Here is a 21,213-nt window from a genome sequence, read left to right as displayed (position 1 = left end):
GTGTCTTCGGCCGTTAGCTGCAACCCTTTCAGTTCCTTTAACTGTACCTCCTTTCATATTCTCTTTCTTCCATTTTACTTTCCACCCCTCTCCTAACAGTTTATGATTCATAGTGCAAATGCTTAGAGGTTTTTCTTCTTGTTACACCTTTCGAACCTTTTACTGGCAATTTCCGTTTAACGCCGAATGGCCTCAGAAGTCCTTTGGCCTAAATTCTATAGTCAATTTAAATCTAAGCTCACGTGCGTAGGGTTCATATCCCACACGGGAAGGGAGGGAAGGATGGAGCAGTGTTTCCATATATTCCTTCATCGGAAATATTCTGACTTGGTGGCGAATTCTGACTTGTGGGCGAATGACTCCAAATTGTGCGAATTTACTCCACAGTGTGAACGAATTTACTCCACAGTGTGAGCAAATTCGGAATTGGTGACGAATTCTGGCTAGTGGGCGAATTCGGAATTGTGGGCGAATTCGGAATGGTGGGCGAATTCAGACGTGTGGGCGAATTTGGAATTATGGCAAATTCTGACTTCTGGGCGAATTCGGAATTGTGGGGCGGAATTCAGACTTGGGGCGATTTCAGACTTGTCGGCAAATTCGGAATTGTGGGCGAATTCTGACTTGTGGGTGAATTCGGACTTGTAGCAAATTTGAAAATGTGGGAGAATTCGGAATTGTGGGTGATTCGGACTTATGGGTGAATTCGGACTTGTGGGCGAATTTGGACTTGTGGGCGAATTCGGAATGGTGGGTGAATTAGGAATTGTGGGCGACTTCTGACTTTTGGGCGAATTTAACTTGTGGGTGAATTCTGACTTGTGGGCAAATTCGGAATTGTGGGTGAATTCTGACTTTGGGCGAATTTAACTTGTGGGCGAATTTTGACTTGTGGGCGATTTAACTTGTGGGCGAATTCTGACTTGTGGACGAATTCGGAATTGTGGGCGAATTCGGAATTGTGGGCGAATTCTGACCTGTAGGTGAATTCGAAAATGTGAGCGAATTCAGAATTGTGGGTGAATTCGGAATTGTGGGTGAATTTGAACTTGTGGGTGAATTTGGACTTGTGGGTGAATTTGGACTTGTGGGTGAAATTCGGATTGTGGGCGAATTCGGAATTGGTGGTCGAATTTGGACTTTTGGGCGGGAATTCGAATTGTTGGCGGCGAATTCGGAATTGGGTTGGGGCGAATTCGGATTTATGAGCGAATTTCTGACTTAATGGAATGGCCGAAGTTACGGACTTGGTGGGCGAATCCTGAACTTTTGGGCGTAATTCTGACTTGGGGGTGGGGGAATTCGAAATTGTTGGGGAATTCTAACCTCTGGCGAATTCTGACATGTGGGCGAATTCTTACTTGTGGGCGAATTCTGACTTTTGGGCGAATTCAAAATTGTGGGAGAATTCTGACTTTTGGGTGAGTTCGGACTTGTGGGCAAATTCTGACTTTTGTGCGAATATGGACTTGTGGGCGAATTCTGACTTTTGGATCGAATTCGGAATTGTGGGGGAATTTCGAATTGTGGGCGAATTCTGACATGGGCGAATTCGGAATTGTGGGCGAATTCTTATGTGTGGGCAATCCGGAGTTGTGGGGGAATTCGAAATTGTGGGCAAATTCTTACTTGTGGGCGAATTCGGAATTGTGGGCGAATTCTGACTTGTGGGCAAATTCGGAATTGTGGTGGAATTCGGAATTGTGGGCGAATTCTTGCTTGTGGGCGAATTCTGACTCTTGGGCGAATTCAAAATTGTGGGCGAATTCGGACTTGTGGGTGAATTCTGACTTGTGGGCGAATTCGGACTTTTGGGCGAATTCTGACATGAGCGAAATATTACTTGTGAGCGAATTTTGACTTGTGGGCGAATTCGGAATTGCGGGCGAATCGGAGTTGTGGGCGAATTCGGACTTCTTGGCGAATTCGGAATTGTGGGCGAATTCGGGCTTGTGAGCAAATTCGGAATTGTGGGTGAATTCGGAATTGTGGGTGAATTCTGACTTGTGGGCGAATTCGGACTTGTGGGCGAATTCGGACTTGTGGGCGAATTCGGAATTGTGGGCGAATTCGTACTTGTGGGCGAATTCTTACTTGTGGGCGAATTCTGACTTGTGGGGTGAATTCGAACTTGTTTAATTTAAAAAAACCTCACAGTAGCATGAGTTTTGAAATGGAGAAACAAATCCACAGTTATGTACATATATGTACATCAATTTAAAGATTAATCTGTATATAAAACTTTCGGGAATCTGTTTGAATCCTCTTTTTCCTTAAATATATATAAATTTACATAACCGATGATTTTTTTCTCAATTTTTTAATTTTATTAATTATTATTATTATTATTGTTATTATTATTATTATTTATTATTTTAGGAAGGAGGCCTTCTCTGAGGGCAGTAGCATTGAATACAATAGCTGTTTCAACGGCATTTAATTTATATAGAATCTTCTCAATTCTTCTTATTATCTTTTTCTCGTCAGCATGTAGCGGTGTATTAAGTTTTCCTAAGGACATGTAAAGATTTCATTTGTCTTAGGTTTATTCCTCTACGTGTCGACAGCGCACAGGCAGTCATCTCTGAGAGTTTACAGTACAGTGAATTAAGATACGTTTTACAAGTATTATAGCATGCAAGGTCGTGTACAATCGGTGGGCGGGTCGGTGGGGAACGGATTTTAATTGGTCGTTGGATGGAAACGAAATCTCCCCCTGAGGCGTTCAGACCTACGTAGTTTGGACGGGGTTATTAGCGTCGGTTGGGTGTTGGTTGGGGTACCCACCTCTTGGGCGGCAGGCTGTACAATTGATATATCTTCCGCTCGTTTTCTCCTCCCGCTTTCTCTCTCTACTTCTTCCGCTCTTTCTCTCTCTCTTGCTCTCTCTCTTTCTCTTTCTGCAAGTTCCTCTCTCTCTCTCTCTCTCTCTCTCTCTCTCGTTCGCTCCTTCTCACCTCTCTCTTTCTCTCTCTCTGCCTGCTCCTCTCTCTTCTTTCTCTTCTTTCTCTCTGTTTGCTGCCTCTCTCTCTCTCTTTTTCTCTTTTTCTCTCTCTCTCTCTCTCTCTGTCTCAGACAGGTATAAAAGATCGGTGGTAGATGCCTTCGTCCGCCCGCGCCCTTCTTACACTGTTCCACATGGAGAGAAACCACCAGGGAGATCGAAAGGTCTACACAAGTTCTCATTAATAATAACTTTTCAAACCGTATGGTCGAAACGCCAAACGAGGGACTCCATAAATAAATGGCACCAAGAAAGAAACGACCGTAACTAACGACCAAAGTGGAGCTATAAAAATATTTTTATAAAAATCATATGCACCACAAATATTTGGAAGATGAAAAGGCTATAAGGAAAATAATCAGTGAAAATGTCTCCCCCACTACAAAAAGTGATAAAATTAGCCTCATAATTTATTACAAAAGCATGAAAACCAGCCAGCTGCTTCTTAGAAAAACAACCCGGCGCCCCCAGAAACGTCTTTGAAGAGGAAGGAGTGTCATCTACGAATTCACATGCTCGGTGGATGCATGCCACCATTCTTATATCGGGATGACCACTACCAGACTCTCCAAGCGTCTCTCGTGTCATCTTCAAGAAGGGGCCATTTTCATTCACTATAGGGAAAAACACAACAGGAGACCAGAAAGAGCTGAGCTTATAAAGAACATAGAAATTATTGACCATGCACCGGACCGAAAACGCCTACGTTATCTTGAAGCATTACATATATTAGAGAAAAAACCGACTATCAACACGGTAAAAGAAACAGAGTTTCTCCCCACCATCATAAGAAGAAATGGCGCAGAAACCAACCGACTACGTATACCGCCACGAGAGAGAGAGGAGAGATCGAGGGGGGATGAAGAGAGAGAGAGAGAGAGAGAGAGAGAGAGAGAAGAGAGACAGATGAGAGAGAGACGAGAGAGAGAGAAAGAGAGAGGGGGAGAGAGGAGACAGAGAGAGAGAGAAAGAGACGAGAGAGAGAGAGAGAAAAGAGAAAGAGAGAGAGAGGAGCAAACAGAGAGAGAAAGAGAAAGAGAGAGAGAGGAGCAGGCAGAGAGAGAAAGAGAGAGCGTGAGAAGGAGCGAACGAGAGAGAGAGAGAGGAACTTGCAGAAAGAGAAAGAGAGAGAGAGCAAGAAGAGAGAGAGAAAGAAAGAGCGGAGGAAGTAGAGAGAGAAAGCGGGAGAGAACGAGCGGAAGATATATCAATTGTACAGCCTGCCGCCCAAGAGGTGGGGTACCCCAACCAACACCCAACCGACGCTAATAACCTGTCCAAACTACGTAGGTCTGAACGCCTCAGGGGGAGATTTCGTTTCCATCCAACGACCAATTAAAATCCGTTCCCACCGACCCGCCCACCGATTGTACACGACCTTGCATGCTATAAATACTTGTAAAACGTATCTTAATTCACTGTACTGTAAACTCTCATAGATGACTGCCTTTGTGCGCTGTCGACACGTTATAGGAATAAACCTAAGACAAATGAAAATCTTTACATGTCCTTAGGAAACTTAATACACCAGCTACATGCTGACGAGAAAAGATAATAAGAAGAATTGAGAAGATTCTATATAAATTAAATGCCGTTGAAACAGCTATTGTATTATTATTATTATTATTATTATTATTATTATTATTATTATTATTAATTTGGCAATGGGGACATAAGTTCACATTAATTATAGAAGGGTGGTTCAACAGCAATGGAGATTTTTATTTGGAGTCAGTTGTAAAAACAGGCCATTGTCAATATGAATGATTAATCTCTCGGTGTCTGCAATGAATAGCACTTCATTTCAACGCTGCAAAACAACTGAGCTTTTGACAAAGTTCTCATTAGTCAAAACGTTGTATTTGAATGTCAAAAATTTAATTGATTTGGATGATAATGAGAGCCATCGTATTTTACAGAGTCCACGTCACCTTGAACTGATTTTATTTTCTTATTCCACAGGGAGCGAACGAGTATGAGTGTCCAGCGCTCAAATTAAAAAACTATATTTAATTTACGCATATTTTTCGTTGCTTTTTTCGTTGCTCCCTTTTGCCCACTTTTACTCTTGATGAAGCCTCCACTCAAAGCAGACAAAATAGGCAATAACCAAAACAGAGGTCGATATGCAAAAATAAAAATAAAAATTAAAATAAAACTTAAATTAATTAATAGTATGGTAGTGTGGACCTCCTTACAACCTCGGAAAATCACCCCCCCCCCCCCCCCCCCCCCCCCCCCACACACACACCACACACACACACATACACACACACACACACACACACATATATATATATATATATATATATATATATATATATATATATAATATCAAAATAGAATTCAAAAAGGGATCATGTGGTCGTATGACTGAGTTTGTTAATTAATTTGGGAGGGAGGAAGTAATTAATAACTAGTCAAGAATGCTGTGTAAAAACTACATATAGAGCTTTAACAACCATTCCCTGGCAGGCGACAACAAGCGAACTCGCTAAAAACAAGTTGAAAATATGCCAAAGTTTCTTCGGTGTAATCGAGTTTTATATACAGCGTACAATGCTGCCCGAGCCGCGGCCCATTAAACTTTCAGCCATGCCCAGGTGGTGGCCTGTGCAGTTGGCATCTATAACGCTGCCAGACTTACGATTATGCCCACATTTAACCTTGAATAACATAAAAGCTACTCAGGCTAGAGGGCTGCAATTTATTACGTTTGATGATTGGGGGGTGGATGATTAATATACCAATTTGCAGCCCTCTAGGCTCGGTAGGTTTTTTTTTCTTTTACAGAAAACTAAAATAGCAGTGATGGCGAATAGTGATGGTAAAGTGAATGCAGTAACGTAATAAGGACGTCGTGTTAACTACATAGAAATTATATAAAGTATAGCCTAACAGACGTTGCTGGCTACGTACCTTAGATATTTTTTCTGCCTATAATACACACATACACGAACATAAGCTGGAAATACGGATACCGATGTATCTAAGACCAAAAACATGAGGTATGATTTCTTATTTTGCCAAGTTAATATTTTTTTTTTCTTTACTCGTTCAACCGTGACTGCCACGCTGCTGATAACATTTTATTTCTTCCCGTTCTTCCAGCGCCTTTTATCGCTAGATGGGTTTTCGAAAAAAGCATTCGGTGCATCGACAGAAATTCGGGATCAAACACTGTAGAGAAAAAAAATCCCATTAACGGTCCGCTCTGATCACTATCGTCGCCTCGGTTCCTTTTGGGGGATTCCGATCTAACCTCATAGCGGAAGCTTTTGTGGATTTAAGCTGTAATCCGGCTGTACCAGTTAAGGGATTTGAGCCTTTTTAAAGGAACGAGCTAAAATTTTAACTTTCTTACCAGATTAATGTCTATGGTAGTACATTAACAATGAAATTAAAGGATCAGTCATCCCTTCTCAAGACAGGGAAACATCTCACTGTTGAAAACAAGGAATTGTATTTTCAAATATTACATACAGAGACAACGAGGGAAAAAAATGAAAATCTGTCATGAAGAAAGAGATCAGACAAGAAACTTGGTCTCTTCTTGATCCCTTGCTCTCCGGAGCCTTCTTCGAGCATCTCACGTCTTTCATCTTTTTGATTTCTTATAATTCGACTTTTATTTGAAAGTAGTCATTATATGTGTTTTCGTTATTTTTATTTTTTTTTTACATGACCAGTAATTATCTTGATCTTTATTCAAATTCTCTCCAATTCTGGAGAATTTTCATACCTACTTCTTAGATGACTTCCTGTATTTTATTGGGTATATTTTTTCTTAAACTTTTTATTTATTTATTTACTTATTTAGTTTTGCATTCATCCTGCTTTTGGCAGTAACCGTTCTTTACCTAATCAACCACGAAAGCTGGGCCAGCTGGCAAAGACTTTAACAGGAGGCATTATTCCCCTCAAGAATAAAAAAACAAACCAAAGAAAGTTGAAGCGTCATGTCGTGCTTATTTCTGTATCCTCAATTGAAGACTCATTCAGGCAGACGTCCTTCGACTGACAAGACAGATCACATCATCAGATGTCTGACATCACCATAATTGCAAGAAATTTATTTTTGGTACCTTCCAGTCTTTACTTCCTAATTCATGAACAAGAACAAAAAAATTAAACCTCACCACTTTAAGTAAAAGTATAAATAAAGCCATTAGATTATTTCATCAAAGACAGCGACTGTCTTTCTGAATATATGACAATGATTATTAATAAGTCTTTTAATAAGTGTTTATAAGATATGAAAAGAGTAAAATATACACCATCTTATCTTTTGTAAGCAAAGTCCGTGAACTGGCGTTAAAAAAGACCTCTAATTTTAAGAAACCATTATAACAATGAAATCTCCTAGTGAATAGAATGACTTTTGTCCGGGACGAAGATTAAAAAGCAATCATTATACAAATCCCATAGACTGAAGTAAACGAAAATCCTTAAAGATTTTCTATCCTTCTCGGTAGTCAATCGGTAGGCATCATCCCTACAGGATTAATATATTGCTCTATTAATCCTGCATCCCTACGGGCAAGAAGTACGGCTATTTCTTAGCGAAGCGCCTGTTATTAATCACATTGTTGAAGGAGGTATTCGACTGCGCTTGATTAACTCGTCTGACAGCTCCAGTTTCCGAAATGAGGCCGAGGAGGAAATTATAATATTATAATAGTTTCTCTGAGTCTCCCGTTCGCTCTAGGGATGAACGAATATCCGTCGGCGTTAATGAGGCGTCATGCTCTGTAAACATGAGATCTTAATTGCCTGGTTGAGGAACGAACTTGGAATCGATCTTATTCATTATTCAAGGAGAGCAAAGTTATGGCAACCACTGGGAAGGGGTGGGGTTAGACGGGACTCTCCAGTTAAGTTTGACTGATTGATTTACGACTGCTCAAACTGGCGTCACACCATCATGGTTATTGACGTTGTCATAAAACTGAATGCGTAACTAAAATCATAAATAAATTTAAACAGCGCAAATAGCGAGAACAGTGATGGACTCCTAAGGAGGCAGGATGCAACCCTGAACCCACCACTATAAAAAACCATCCAGTCCAATATGATGACTGTGATAGACACCCCATTCTTTTTCCTACGAGTTATTTCTTACCCAAAGACCAGACAATATTTCAATACCAACAAAAGTCTGTGTTGGGAATGCCTGGGCTCTTGAACACCGTTGACACATTAAAGCAAATATCAACTACATTTTTAAGTCCGAAATGCAATAATGGTTTAAAGTGTAATTGTACCAAATGCAATTTTGGGAATGCAGCCAAAATAGTACAAAGAACAAGAGTGGCATGTCTGAACTCTAGAGGAGCCATAATTATGAACTGAAACCTGTTTTTCTTTTAAAGCAACGACTCAATAAACAAATCCGCGTTGTTAAAAAAGAAAGAAAAAAAACAATAAAGAACCAGTCACCTTTCACCATTGTCCCCTTATCACATTAGAAGATGAAAATACTTTTGAAACAAGCCGGCCATACATAACCAAAACAATAATGGACAAAAATCTGAAATGTTGCAACAAACGCTGAAGAATTCCAACTAAGGAACAACGTATGTTGGCAAGTTTCTAAATTTACCAAAGATTGTATAATCATTTTTGCATTATGCAAAGGGGAAAATAAAAAAAAATAAAAATGCCAATAAAGAGAACTGGTATAAAGGTAATACAGTTTTTTTTCTAATCTAACATTCTAAATTTACTATACATTATATAACAATTTTCACATTAAGCAGAGGGGAAAATTTAAAACAATGCAAATAATGACAATAAAGAGAACTGGTATAAAGGTAATGAACGCTTTTTTTAAATCTAGCATTCTATACAACACCAACTAACCAGATCACGTATACTTGAAAGACCATTTAGCACAGAAGACCTGCGCTTTCGAAAATGCAAGTTAGTCCAGTCCAGTAAAGGGGATAACTTCACGCAAAGTTTTGACAAATAGTCCGCTGCATTTAAAACTAGAAATCACAAAAACTGACAACTCAAAAACTTGATAGCTTACCATATTTAGGAGGATCTTAGAATGTCAATCTTGTAACGAGAAAGCGTGACTGTCATGATCACTTCATCGAACAATTAAACCGGTGTAGATACTTTCCACTACAAAAGCACTAGAAAAATCGAACGGATTGTTTCCCAGCCATAACATAACGTCAGTTTTTTTTTTTTTTTTTTTACCGAAATGAAAGGCCATTTACCAACGCCAAATGCGTAGATAGCACCACAAAGAAAGACTGAACGCGATAGTTGCAAGTTACTGCTTAAACCCCAAATAGGTCTTGTTATTGAGCGGCCAAGGACACCTGACAAAGAAAAATTCCACCATCTGCTATATGCGTATTCATTCATCCTCACGTGGAATTAATAGTAGATGGCAGCTATACAATACTAGACACCTACGGAGTTTCTTAGATTTTCAGGGAATTCCATTCATATATATATATATATATATATATATATATATATATATATATATATATATATATATATATATATATCTCGAGCTACAATGTCCTTTAATATCTAATTCGCTCTACCTCGAAATTACTATACTTTCATATTTGCTTAACCGAAGGGGAATTTTTTCTCGATAATAGACTTGCCTGGGACCCGGCCGCGAAACCCATGGAGCCTTTCAAACATCCAGGAACGTCAGTGAAGCTTTTACCTACTACACCACCGCAAGCTTCACTGACGTTCCTGGATTTGGAAGGCTCAATGGGTTCGCGCCCGGGTCCGGGCAAGTCTATAATAGTGAAAAAATTCCCCTTCGGTTAAGCATATATGAAAATATATTAATTCCGAGGTAGACCGAATTGGATATTAAAGGACATTGTAGCTCGATATATGTATATGAATCACGGAAATGTGATATGACTTATACATACATACATATATATATATATATATATATATATATATATATCTATATATATATATATATATATATATATATATATATCCAATGTAGCACGAAGGAACACGTCTTGAGGATATACTTAAATCCACGGTAGAAAGGTAAACGAAACAGGGACTTGGAACAAGTACTTTCGTAGTATATTCTACACTTTCAAGTTCACATGATGTGAACTGCAAAATGTAGAATACATACTACGAAAGTACTTGTTCCAAGTCCTTCTTTCGCTTACTTTCTACCATGGATCTAAGAATATATATGTATATGTATATGTATTATTGTATATGTCATATAATATGATATAGGAGAAGGTAAGATATAATGAGATATATATACTATATATATATATGATATATATATATGTATATAATATATGATGGAGGTATAAGATATATATATATATAGATATATATATATAGCATATATATATAGATATATAGTATAGTATATGATATATAGGTAGAAATATATATATATAGATATATATATATATATATGTAATGTATCTATATATATATATATATATAATATATAGTGTATATTTATTTATATATATATTTACACACATATACATATATATATATATTATAGATATATATATATATATCTCTATATATTATAATATATTATATTAATTATATATATTTATATCTAATATTTATAATATATTTATATATTATTTATATGTATATATATCTGTTATATATAGATATAGATATATATAATTATATATATATTATATATATATATATATTATACCACATATAGAACATACTATATCTTATATATATATATAAATTGACCATATATATATGCATTAAATTATATATATATATAATATATATATCTAATAATAAATCCACCGTTAAATTGTTATTAGTGTGACTATTTCAATTTAATTCTTTTTTTAAGAATTCATAGCAGGGAATTTGGATTTAACCTTAATATATTGTCGAATTATTTTGAGAGTTAGATACCTAATCCGTTCCTCCTTATGTTATGCTCTGGAATTTAATGAGAAAAAAATGTTTCTTTCTAAACGTGTTAACGAAATATCACCGAGATTTATACCTCATATGCTCAATTATTATTCTTCCCAATGACATTTTTCTCTACCTTTCTGTTTGCCTAATTAATTCTGTTCCTCAAAATGTTTTACCGATTGTATGACAGTGACAGAGTCTTGTTTTTCAGGAAGAGCAACCATTTATTCTTTTTTTTTTTGGTAATGGGTCAAATAGAAGCAGTCTGTAGGGACATGCACGCCATATCAAATGTTCTCTTCTTTAGATCACCTGACAGCTATGTGCCAGCTGTCACTGAATGTCTCTGACCCTAATGGCACTTCGAAAATAATAAATATACAAAAAAAAGCCATGGAAAGTGGACGGGGAATTTTGGGAATAGAAGTTCACTGTGGGCTTTATCCAGCAAACGTCAAACGTCTGACTTTATAGCGACATATATTTAGAATTTCTTATAGACACACAGGCACACTCACACTTATATACATGAAGACCTGCACACACTTCAGAGTCAATTGTTCTATATAGATAATTTAAAACTCCATTTTCATATGACTTTGGATATTTAAAACCGCCACTTTCATATGACTTTGCTTAGACAACCGCACACGCATTAAACAAATTGTCTCATTTATTTCGTAATGGGTATTGCTAGGCCTCTAATGGCTTCGAAATGTCTTCCAGTATTTCTGTTGCCATTCCATTAGGTCTCCAGAAAGACATCTCATCTATCAACACATAGGAAGGAGACCATTGAACTTGGGAAAACTGTCTTTCGTAATCTTGCACTGACGTATAATCCTTACAAAAGACGAAGGCAGAAGAAGCTAAAATTTAAGTATGTCTTAGTTTTACCAGACCCCTGAGCTAATTAACATCTCTCCTAGGGCTGACCCGCAGGATTAGATATTTTTACGTGGCTAGGAACTAGTTTGTCACCTAGCAACGGGACCTATAGCTTATTGTGGGATTCGAACCACATTATATCAAGAAATGAATTTCTATTACCAGAAATAAATTCCTCTGATTCCGCATTTTCCGAGCCGAGAATCGAACTTCGGACCACCGGATTGGTAGCCGAGCGAGAAAACCACTAGTCCAACAAGGAACTAGGCATAAGCAACACAAAATGAAGGAAATTTTTCGGCCCAGCTGCCTCCCACCCGGGATCAGGGGACTGGCTTCCTTATTCCGTGAGATTACCTGACGAAGGGCGAAGTGAGTCACAAGAGAAATTCCCAAGTCAAAGGTTAAGGAATCGCGAAGCGAAAATGAGATCGGCGTAGATAAAACGTTATGCCGAGTTGAATATAGAATTCAGGCCAAAGGACAAGCGCTGGGACCTATATGAGGTCATTCAGAGCTTGAATGGAAATTGACAGTGAAAGGTCTGAAAGGTGTAACAGGAGGAAAACCTCAAAGCAGTTGCACTGTGAATCAAGTGTTAGGAGAGAGTGGAAAGTAGGATGAAGAAAGAGAATCTGAAAGGAAGTACAGTAAAAGGAACGAAAGTGTTTGCAGCTAGGGGCCGAAGGCCCGCTGCAAAGAACCCTACGTAATGCCTACAGTGAACCGCATGAGGTCCACTAAAGGCACTAACCCGCTGCGGGGTGTAAATAAAACGATGCAGCAACAAACTGCCATTCTTCTATGAAAACTCACACGATCATGCCGGTCTCCAAACTGTAAATAAGGAGGCCTTTTTCAAAAGGGAGGGTTGAGTGAAGGTGTTAATGTATCACATACATTCCAATGACAACGATAAGTGTACAGAAGTGTTATTGGAAGTGCGTTGAAAGCCCTTTCGATTATATCTTACACGTCTTCTCTCTCTCTTTTCTGGGATATCGAGGTTTCCCCTCTTCGGTGCCTTCCACTCCATCTGATGAGAACATTTTAGATATCTCTCTTTGTATCTCTTTAAATATATATATATATATATATATATATATATATATATATATTATATATATATATATATATATGTGTGTGTGTGTGTGTGTATGTATGCATACATATACGTATATACACCGCCGCCTGTCTCTCTCTCTCTCTCCTCTCTTCTCTCTTCTCTCTCTCGCTTCTCTCTCTCATCTCTCTCTCTCTCTCTAATATATAATATATTATATATATAGATATATATTATTTATATATATATATATCATATATATATATATTATATATTATTTTATATATATATCGATATATATATATAATATAATATATATATATATTATCGAGAGAGAGAGAGAGAGAGAGAGGACAGACAGACAGACAGACGGTGTATATATACATCTATATATACTATATATATATATATATATATATATATATATATATATATATATATCATATATATATCTATAATTATATATATATATCTCTATACTATATATATATATATATATATATACATATATATATATATATAATATATCTACACGTGTGCTTATGGTAAAAACGTTTATGAGAAGAAAAAATAAATGACAATTTTGTACAGGGATTAAAATAAATTGCCAGCTTTTTCTTTGTTTCATCATTATACCTCAGAGAAATGAAAAAAAAAAAAAAAGGGGAAAGAAAGGGTACCTGAGTCCATAAGCAGACCCTTTTTTCAATTAAGCAAATGGAGAGAAGGTGCCCAGGTGAGCGGAAGTGGAGGGTCATTTATAAGAGGACTTCTTTTTCCTGTTTCGGTAATAGCTTATGAGACTTTTTTTTTCACTGGGGACTTTCTTTCTTCTTGTGATCATCGATTGTTTTGTATATGCTCTTCATTTAGTGGAGTACGTTTCCCGATGCATTGTGTCGTTAAGAAATATTAGTGGGTGAACTGTATTTTTTTTATTCTCTCAGTTTCTCAGGAAGTAGCCTTCCTATTCTCTCTTCTCTCTCTCTCCAAAAAAAAGACTTCTATATACATGGTGAAGGGTTTAATAATGTGGACGTGTACCACAACTGGGGAAAAAATACTGCGCTTAAAGACAAACCGGACACACACACACACACACACACATATATATATATATATATATATATATATATATATATATATATATATATAGATATATATATATATATATATAGGCACTTATCAAAAGGAGTCGTTATCATACCGTAATATCTTCCAAGAACCATTGAAGGTATCTGAAAACATTATTTCAAAAAAGTCTTTCTCCTACGTATTTTCAGGACCATCAAAAGTAACCATTCCTTTGGGTTTAGCCGTTGAAGATTTATTGTCATGAAGTGACTGGGGCGTTAATTAAACTAAATAATTTATCAACATTCAACGCATACCTTCTTTTATTCAATAAGTGAACAAGCAAGTATCGAACTAAATCCTCAGAAACTAACCCTAGTCAAAACAGCCTTTGTTACAATTTTATTGTTAAAATTTCTTGCATTTATTGAAATATATATAACCTGCTTATCTTTTTTATCTTGCTGGAAAGTTCTAAGAAGCGTTAAATAAAGTCTTAATTCAAACTTCTTGCTGGTCTTTTTCTTTCCATTCATTTTCTTTTCTTTTACGATTAGTTTTCTTCCCTTTTAATGGTTAATTTTCTTCCCTTACAATTATTAATTTTCTTTCCATTTAACGATTCATTTTCTTTCCTTTTAACGATTCATTTTCTTTCCTTTGAAAGATTAATTTTCTTTCCATTCAACGATTCATTTTCTTCCCCTTTAGCGATTAGTTTCTTTTTCATTCAACGATTCATTTTCATTCCTTTAAATGATTAATTTTCTTTCCATTCAACTATTCATTTTCTTTCCTTTCAATGAGTTGTTTTCTTTCTATTTACTTATATACTCATTTTCTATCCTTTCAGCGATTCAAGTTCTTTCTATTTAAAGATTCATTTTCTTTCCATTTAATGATTCATTTTTGACCATTTGTTTTCTTTCCATTTCACAACTCATTTTCTTTCCTTTTAACGATTCATTTTCTTTCCATGCGTCATGTAGTAGTGTTTTGATAAATGAGGAAAGCGAATTTGTTTGTATACAGAAGCCGTTCTCCTCCAGCGCTGACTCTTCCAGTTAATTATGCATGGAAAACATTGCGGGTTAATTCGCTGGAAATTAAAACTGCCCCACGCGGGATTTGGGAGCAGAGAAGGCAGAGCATATTTCATGCCTGCAAATGCTACATAAGCCTACAAGAGAAATGAAAGTCAGGTCACCAACGATTAACAAATGAAAGGACTAAAGGAACGTGCAATATGGTCTATTGCATTAGAGCGCTCGGCGTGCATACGTATATTGTACTATGTATGAGTTTGATAATAAAAAAAAAAAATACTCAGTTTGTCTTTCGTTTATTTAAAACGCAACAATTTTCTCCGGCGTTTTCTCCACTGTTCCTTATTCATTTTAAAGAACAGGATTTTTTCTTGTTCGAGGCAAAAGGAACATCTGAGTTTATGTTGTGGTCCTTCTCTGTACTCGTGTTCCTGATACTGTGAAAGCCATTTATTGAATAAACGACTGTGAAGTATGAAAGATGCATATTGACAGTGCTGAATTAAATAGATGAATGAGTGCCCGTGTATGAGAGAGAGAGAGAGAGAGAGAGAGAGTGGTGGTTGTGGGGGGGCGGTGGTATGAAGATCTACAATATAACAATTTCTTCCTAATTGTCTTCATAAATTCAGTATTTTTTATCTTAAATCGCCAGGTAGCCATTGGTATCCTCAGGTAATTTTTTTGTGTCAACGAACGTAACGAAATTTCCTGTCTAATTTTTTCTTTGGTTCTGTAGGTTTTTGTTCAAAATTGCTTTCCCTTTATTCTTTAGTGTCACCCTTTCCCTAGGAAACTTATTCAAAAAGTAAATAAATTCATTCGAAGAAAGATAAAAATGCCGTTTACCGTTACCGTCTAACTCAGTGATCTATACCGAAGGAAATTATTTCCTCTCTTATCATTCATACATATTAAGGAGGGCACATTAGTAGAGAGGTTACGATCACACGATCCTCATTTAATCAGTCGTAACTTTGGTAGGTGTCTAACTTGAATACAATGTAATTGAAAATGAGGTAAAACATGAAATTAAGAAATGCATTTAAAGGAGGAAATAGACTTCAAAAGTCTGTCAAACTTAATTGAATGCTAATGGACCCTCATCTTTTTCCGTAGCAGCTCCCGGAAATGGGATAAGAAGAATCCTTCCAGAATAAAAGGATTTTTCTACTGTCTCGTTAAGTGGAAATAAAAGTCCCTTTGTCCCCGAAGGAGTCTGCTTATCTCCTTTATTGCAACAGGAAAAAACCTGTTCTTAATGGAAGATTTTGTAGGAATGTTGAGCGAATCATTAATTATATTTGAAGTCGTTTGAGACTTCTCTGATTAAAAGAGGCGAATAGAGGAACTCCCCCCAGAACAATATTTCTAAAAGATTTGGGGTTCCGAATCCGCTTGGTTTTAGGGACCCCTAAACCTCGGATGCCCTTCCTTTTAGGGACTCCTAAAAGGAAGGGCATCAGAGGTGAGGAGGAAAGAGCAAATATCCTGGACTTCCAGACAAACGTGAGAGAAGTCATTTGGATTCGATGACTCGAGACAAACTCCCATCCAGCTCCCCGTCCCGAGGTTAACATACTGAGATGCTTTCAGCTTTCGGTTCTGACCAGGAGCAATAAAATTCACGAGGCAGGAAGGACAAAGGTCGGTGGACAGATCTTTCTTTGCGAAACTTTACGGGAGAGTTTATCGAAATATTTAGTTCTTTGGGTTATTTCGTAAATGCTACAGAGAAAGATTTACGTACGTAAGTATTTCAATTCTTTATATCATATGACGGATATTATCAAATGATCTAAGATTAGTTATAACTATTGATGGCGAAGGAGTCGGGGCATTAAGGAAAATTCAAATTAATTTACGCAGGAAATTAATTTGCATAACTTTACATTAATTTGACTGTATTTTCAAAAATGTAAGCGCTAATGTTTTCATTTTTTTTTCAGTAGATCGTGCAGATTGTGAGAAAGGCAGGAGACAGATAAACATTGTTTTTGATTAGGCTGGCCTTATGCCAGTACAGGCTCTGCTCATAGCGCAACCCGAAGGGCAGATAAACAATAAAAAAAATATGATAAGAAGTTCTGTCTTTCTGAATACCAAATGAAGTTTTTCTATGAAAGCCACAAATGCAAAATTTGTTTTAGTTTGAAACGCAGGTTCTCTCTCTCTCTCTCCATGTGTGTGCGTCTGACTGTGGTAAAGATTGGGGAAAAGTAGACAAGGAAAATCTAAATGCAAGCTGCGGCGTGTCCAACATCTAGAAATCAAACACCTGGCAAATTACTCACGTGACTACCACTCCACTACATTACACAGTCGCAATCTTAATTTACACTCAATAACAAAGGAGACAGTTTCTGTTACAGAACTAACATCAAATTTCCGAATTGTCACGTTCATTCTTTCTCGCGCTCCCATAACCATACAAGAGAATAAGGCGTATATAATAATAGACTGTGATTACGATAATGCAGGGTAGGAACAAGTCATGAAAGGCGCGAGGAACTGCACTGATGACATAGAGCAATCCGACGAATGGAAGAGCAGTGATATCTGAATAGTGGCAGGCAATGTGCCTCTCTTTTGTCGACTCAAAGGGCTTTGTAAGCGGATGTAAGGGACATTTTTCTTGAAAGAGACCGGTACCTGGACGTAAAAATTTCCCCTTGAAAGGAAAATTCTTTTATTCTAAATGATATGGACATTTCAGGAGGCCAGAGGCTAAGGACGTCATTGTGTGCGCTATAGACACTTTTAGAAGAATCATATTACGAGCTGCTCTATGAGCAAGAGCCCGTGCCGGCATAAGACCAGCACAATCCAAAACAACAATAGAAGAATCATTGTAAAAATGAGATGAATGACATATTTGTCTATAGACATTTTTAGGAAATCATATTACGGGCTGCTCTATGAGCAAGAGCCTGTGCTGGCATAACACCAGCTCAATCAAAAAAAAACAGTAAAAGATTCATTGTGAAAATGAGATTAATGAGATATTTGTCTGATATTAAGTTTCTGGTTTATTTCTAAGTGACCAGTGCTGGAATTTGATTCTGGAAATATATTTTGGCATCAGGATGTACACTTTGTTTTGGGTTCCCGTATTGCTATTATAAATATGCCGCATATAACTCGTAAAAATGGCTTTGACCCTCAGTGCAGTAATACCAGAAACATTATTCGCAAATATGAAACCAGACGCAATTCATCTATAGAGAAGGATGATGAATAACAGTAACAATAACAATAATAATGAACGGAAAACTAACAAGCAAACTGAAATCCTCCCCATACTACAATAAAAGGTTAAGGCGCACATGGAAAGCAAAGCAAATCTATATACCACTGCAAACCATGTAGCACCTCTTTAACTTGTAACTATTCAAGGAGACAGTTCCTGTGTTGTAGATCAAGGGACAGGTGCTCTCAGATTCCTATGAATTGATCAATAGGATTAAGCGAATCCTTAACCCCAATGCATCTTGAGACGAAATGAAGCTTAAGCCACTTAGGTAAGGCAGTAATGCCTTTATGGTCCTTCTTCCCCGCAAAGGAATCTAGGCTCTCTGACTTCTACAGATAGAGCTCATTCTTTCGATGCCTTTTAAGCAACCTTAAGGTCGTCTTCTGCAGAACTTCAACAAAACCTGCTGACTGATTTTTTTCCATTAATGGTCACCTTAGTTTTGGGTGTCTTATCTAATCCATAATCCTATGTCTGTCAGTTGGTCTGCCTCTCCGGCTGTCTTCAGTTTCATAATTTTCAGTCCTTCAAAGAAAAAAAATAAATAAATAAATAAAAACAGGCATACCAACAGTTTCTGAAGTTCATTTGCTGACCATCTTGGTTTACTAAGGTGTTGCTCTTCCTTTTTCTCCCATTCTATTTAAAATGTTATCTCTCTTTCTCTCTCTTTCTATACACACACACACACACACACATATATATATATATATATATATATATATATATATATATATATATAATATATATATATATATATATATATGTGTGTGTGTGTGTGTGTGTCATTTCACCATTCGCAATCAGCGCAGAACTGTTCTTCTTCTTCTTATTATTATTATTATTAGTATTACTATTATTATTATGATCTCTGTTCCTACAAATCTTGCTGTAGAGTTTCATGACACTTTCGAGGGAGCAAAACGAGCAGGTTGCCAGCGATTACGAATCAGGAATGAGTATTGTTCTTTGTGCGGTCTCTCCTATTATTTTATCAGATCTTTTATTTTTTATTTGTGTGTCTTCCCAGCGTCAAACCTACTTGTACCTCCGCCTTCCAGATTTCATTCAATTTTCTCTCGCTAATTTCTCTCCAAATCTCATTTGTTTCTCCAGCAAACGCGACTTGCTAAAGTTGAAGATTCTGTAACCCGTTAACTTTGTGTTTTCTGGTAACCAGATTGGAATTAAAAGTTGCATAAATAAGTTTGCATATGCAGCGACCGGCACCTTAACATACTGGAAATTTCGCATTAAAAATGTCCATAAGCGATACATCTATTTATCTTCGTTGGGTAAACATTTTTGATTGAATTTGGGAGCGAATTAATGCCCGCAAAAATGTAAATCTAAAGAGTAAAAATGATAGAATTTCGCTACACTTTGCATGATTCAGCAACTCGAAACTGGTAGGAGTAAAATTCAGTTTTAATATGAGTTTTGGATCTCACAGTAAAAAGGAATACCAAATATTTGTTCCGCCAGGCATTTTTTCAGGAATTTCAGGTGAATTCTGGTAGAGTGCGCCGCTTGTAAGGACTTGGAGAAAGAGGTGACGAAACAGCTCAGCAGTGGGAACAGGAAAGTAAAAGTAAACGTGGCCCTCATGATGAATAACTTAATCACGAAGTATATAAAACGTGATGCTATGTATAAATAAAGGTTTTTTGCCACGAAAGAGAAAATGAAAAAGCGAGATAGACAAGTACTTTCGGTCCTGTTCGGACCCTTTACTGAGGCAAACTGATTTTACAGAGAACAACATAGTCAAAAGAAAGCTTAATATACAAACTGACACAACAAGATTAGCAAGCAATAAGGGCGTGACAAATAACAACATCATTTACAAAATTCCTTGTAAGGATTGCCCATCGCTTTACGTTGGTCAGTCAAGTAAAAATTTATTGTTGGTACGTTTAGCTTAAAGCAGCATATGTATTCAGTTAGAACAGCCCAGACTTCAAATGCACTGTTTATCCATCTAAGTGAAAAATCTCATTTTATTAATTGGGGTGATACCTCGGTAATTGCTAGATCTAATGATTATGTTTCAAGAAATTTACTGGAATCGGCAATTATACAAATCACTAATAAAAACAACCTAAATCTTAGTCTGGGAATGTACCATTTGGACCCATATATTTGTAAGATGTTTATGAAGGACCTTAAAATGAATGAACAACTAATAAATTAGTCCCACATGTATATAGTTATTATTTCTTTCTCTCTCTCGCTCTCTCTGGTTCGATATTTTCTCTCCCTCTTTCTCTTGCTCGATATATATATATTTATATTTTCTTTCGTCTTTTCATTAATAATAATTTTTTGGGGAAAATTTGTGTAAAAATTCATGATATTAAATTGTATATGCTCCCGTGTTTTTTCAAAATGTACTGTTTTCTGGGAGAATCACTTGTTTACTGCGTGTATCCTTCAAGATGTGGCTACCCTCAGGTGGCTCCTACTTTCTGTAGAGTGAAAATCGCCCTTATTGCTTGCTAATCTTGTAGTGTCAGTTTGTATATTAAGCTTTCTTTTGACTATGTTGTTCTCTGTAAAATCAGTTTGCCCCAGTAAAAGGTCCAAACAGGACCGAAAGTACTTGGCTATCTCGCTTTTTCATTTTTTCCTTCGTGGCAAAAAACCTTTATTTATATATGTATATATATATATATATATATATATATATATATATATATATATATATATAGATATATTATATATATATATATATTGACGCGGAAATTAAAACTATTTATGATATTGCAATGAAACTTAAATACCCAAGGACTTTTGCAGATGTGGCATGGAAAAGAGCTAGAAAAACATTTTATTCAACTAATGACAAACTTGAATTTAGTAAGAATAACATTCTAAAATTACCCTATGATGAAACGTTTTTAGATATTCCTAGAATTTTAAAGCTTTTTAACATAAATGTTGTTTTCAGTAA

At 36.5% G+C, this 21,213-nt stretch overlaps 1 protein-coding gene across 1 annotated transcript; it reads right to left on the bottom strand.

The window, feature by feature from the left end:
• Nucleotides 1-443: 443 nt before the first annotated feature.
• Nucleotides 444-2,582, bottom strand: LOC135226029 (sporozoite surface protein 2-like). Its single transcript, XM_064265505.1, has 4 exons — nucleotides 2,558-2,582; nucleotides 1,630-2,089; nucleotides 1,327-1,486; nucleotides 444-818 (listed from the first exon to the last, which is right to left on the bottom strand). Exons 1-4 carry the CDS (start codon nucleotides 2,580-2,582, stop codon nucleotides 444-446), a joined length of 1,020 nt encoding a protein of 339 aa, XP_064121575.1.
• Nucleotides 2,583-21,213: the final 18,631 nt, after the last annotated feature.

The sequence above is a fragment of the Macrobrachium nipponense genome, chromosome 14 (assembly GCF_015104395.2).
Source record: "Macrobrachium nipponense isolate FS-2020 chromosome 14, ASM1510439v2, whole genome shotgun sequence".
Lineage (NCBI taxonomy): Eukaryota > Metazoa > Arthropoda > Malacostraca > Decapoda > Palaemonidae > Macrobrachium > Macrobrachium nipponense.
This window is presented reverse-complemented; position numbering and strand designations above follow the sequence as displayed.

Coding starts and splice junctions, on each gene's coding strand:
- LOC135226029 (XM_064265505.1), bottom strand. CDS start 2,582: ATGACTGCCTGTGCGCTGTCGACAC. Junction 2,090..2,557: donor TGCCTGTGCGCTGTCGACAC/GTAGAGGAATAA, acceptor CCCACAAGTAAG/AATTCGCCCACAAGTACGAA. Junction 1,487..1,629: donor AATTCCGAATTCGCCCACAA/GTAAGAATTTGC, acceptor TCGATCCAAAAG/TCAGAATTCGCCCACAAGTC.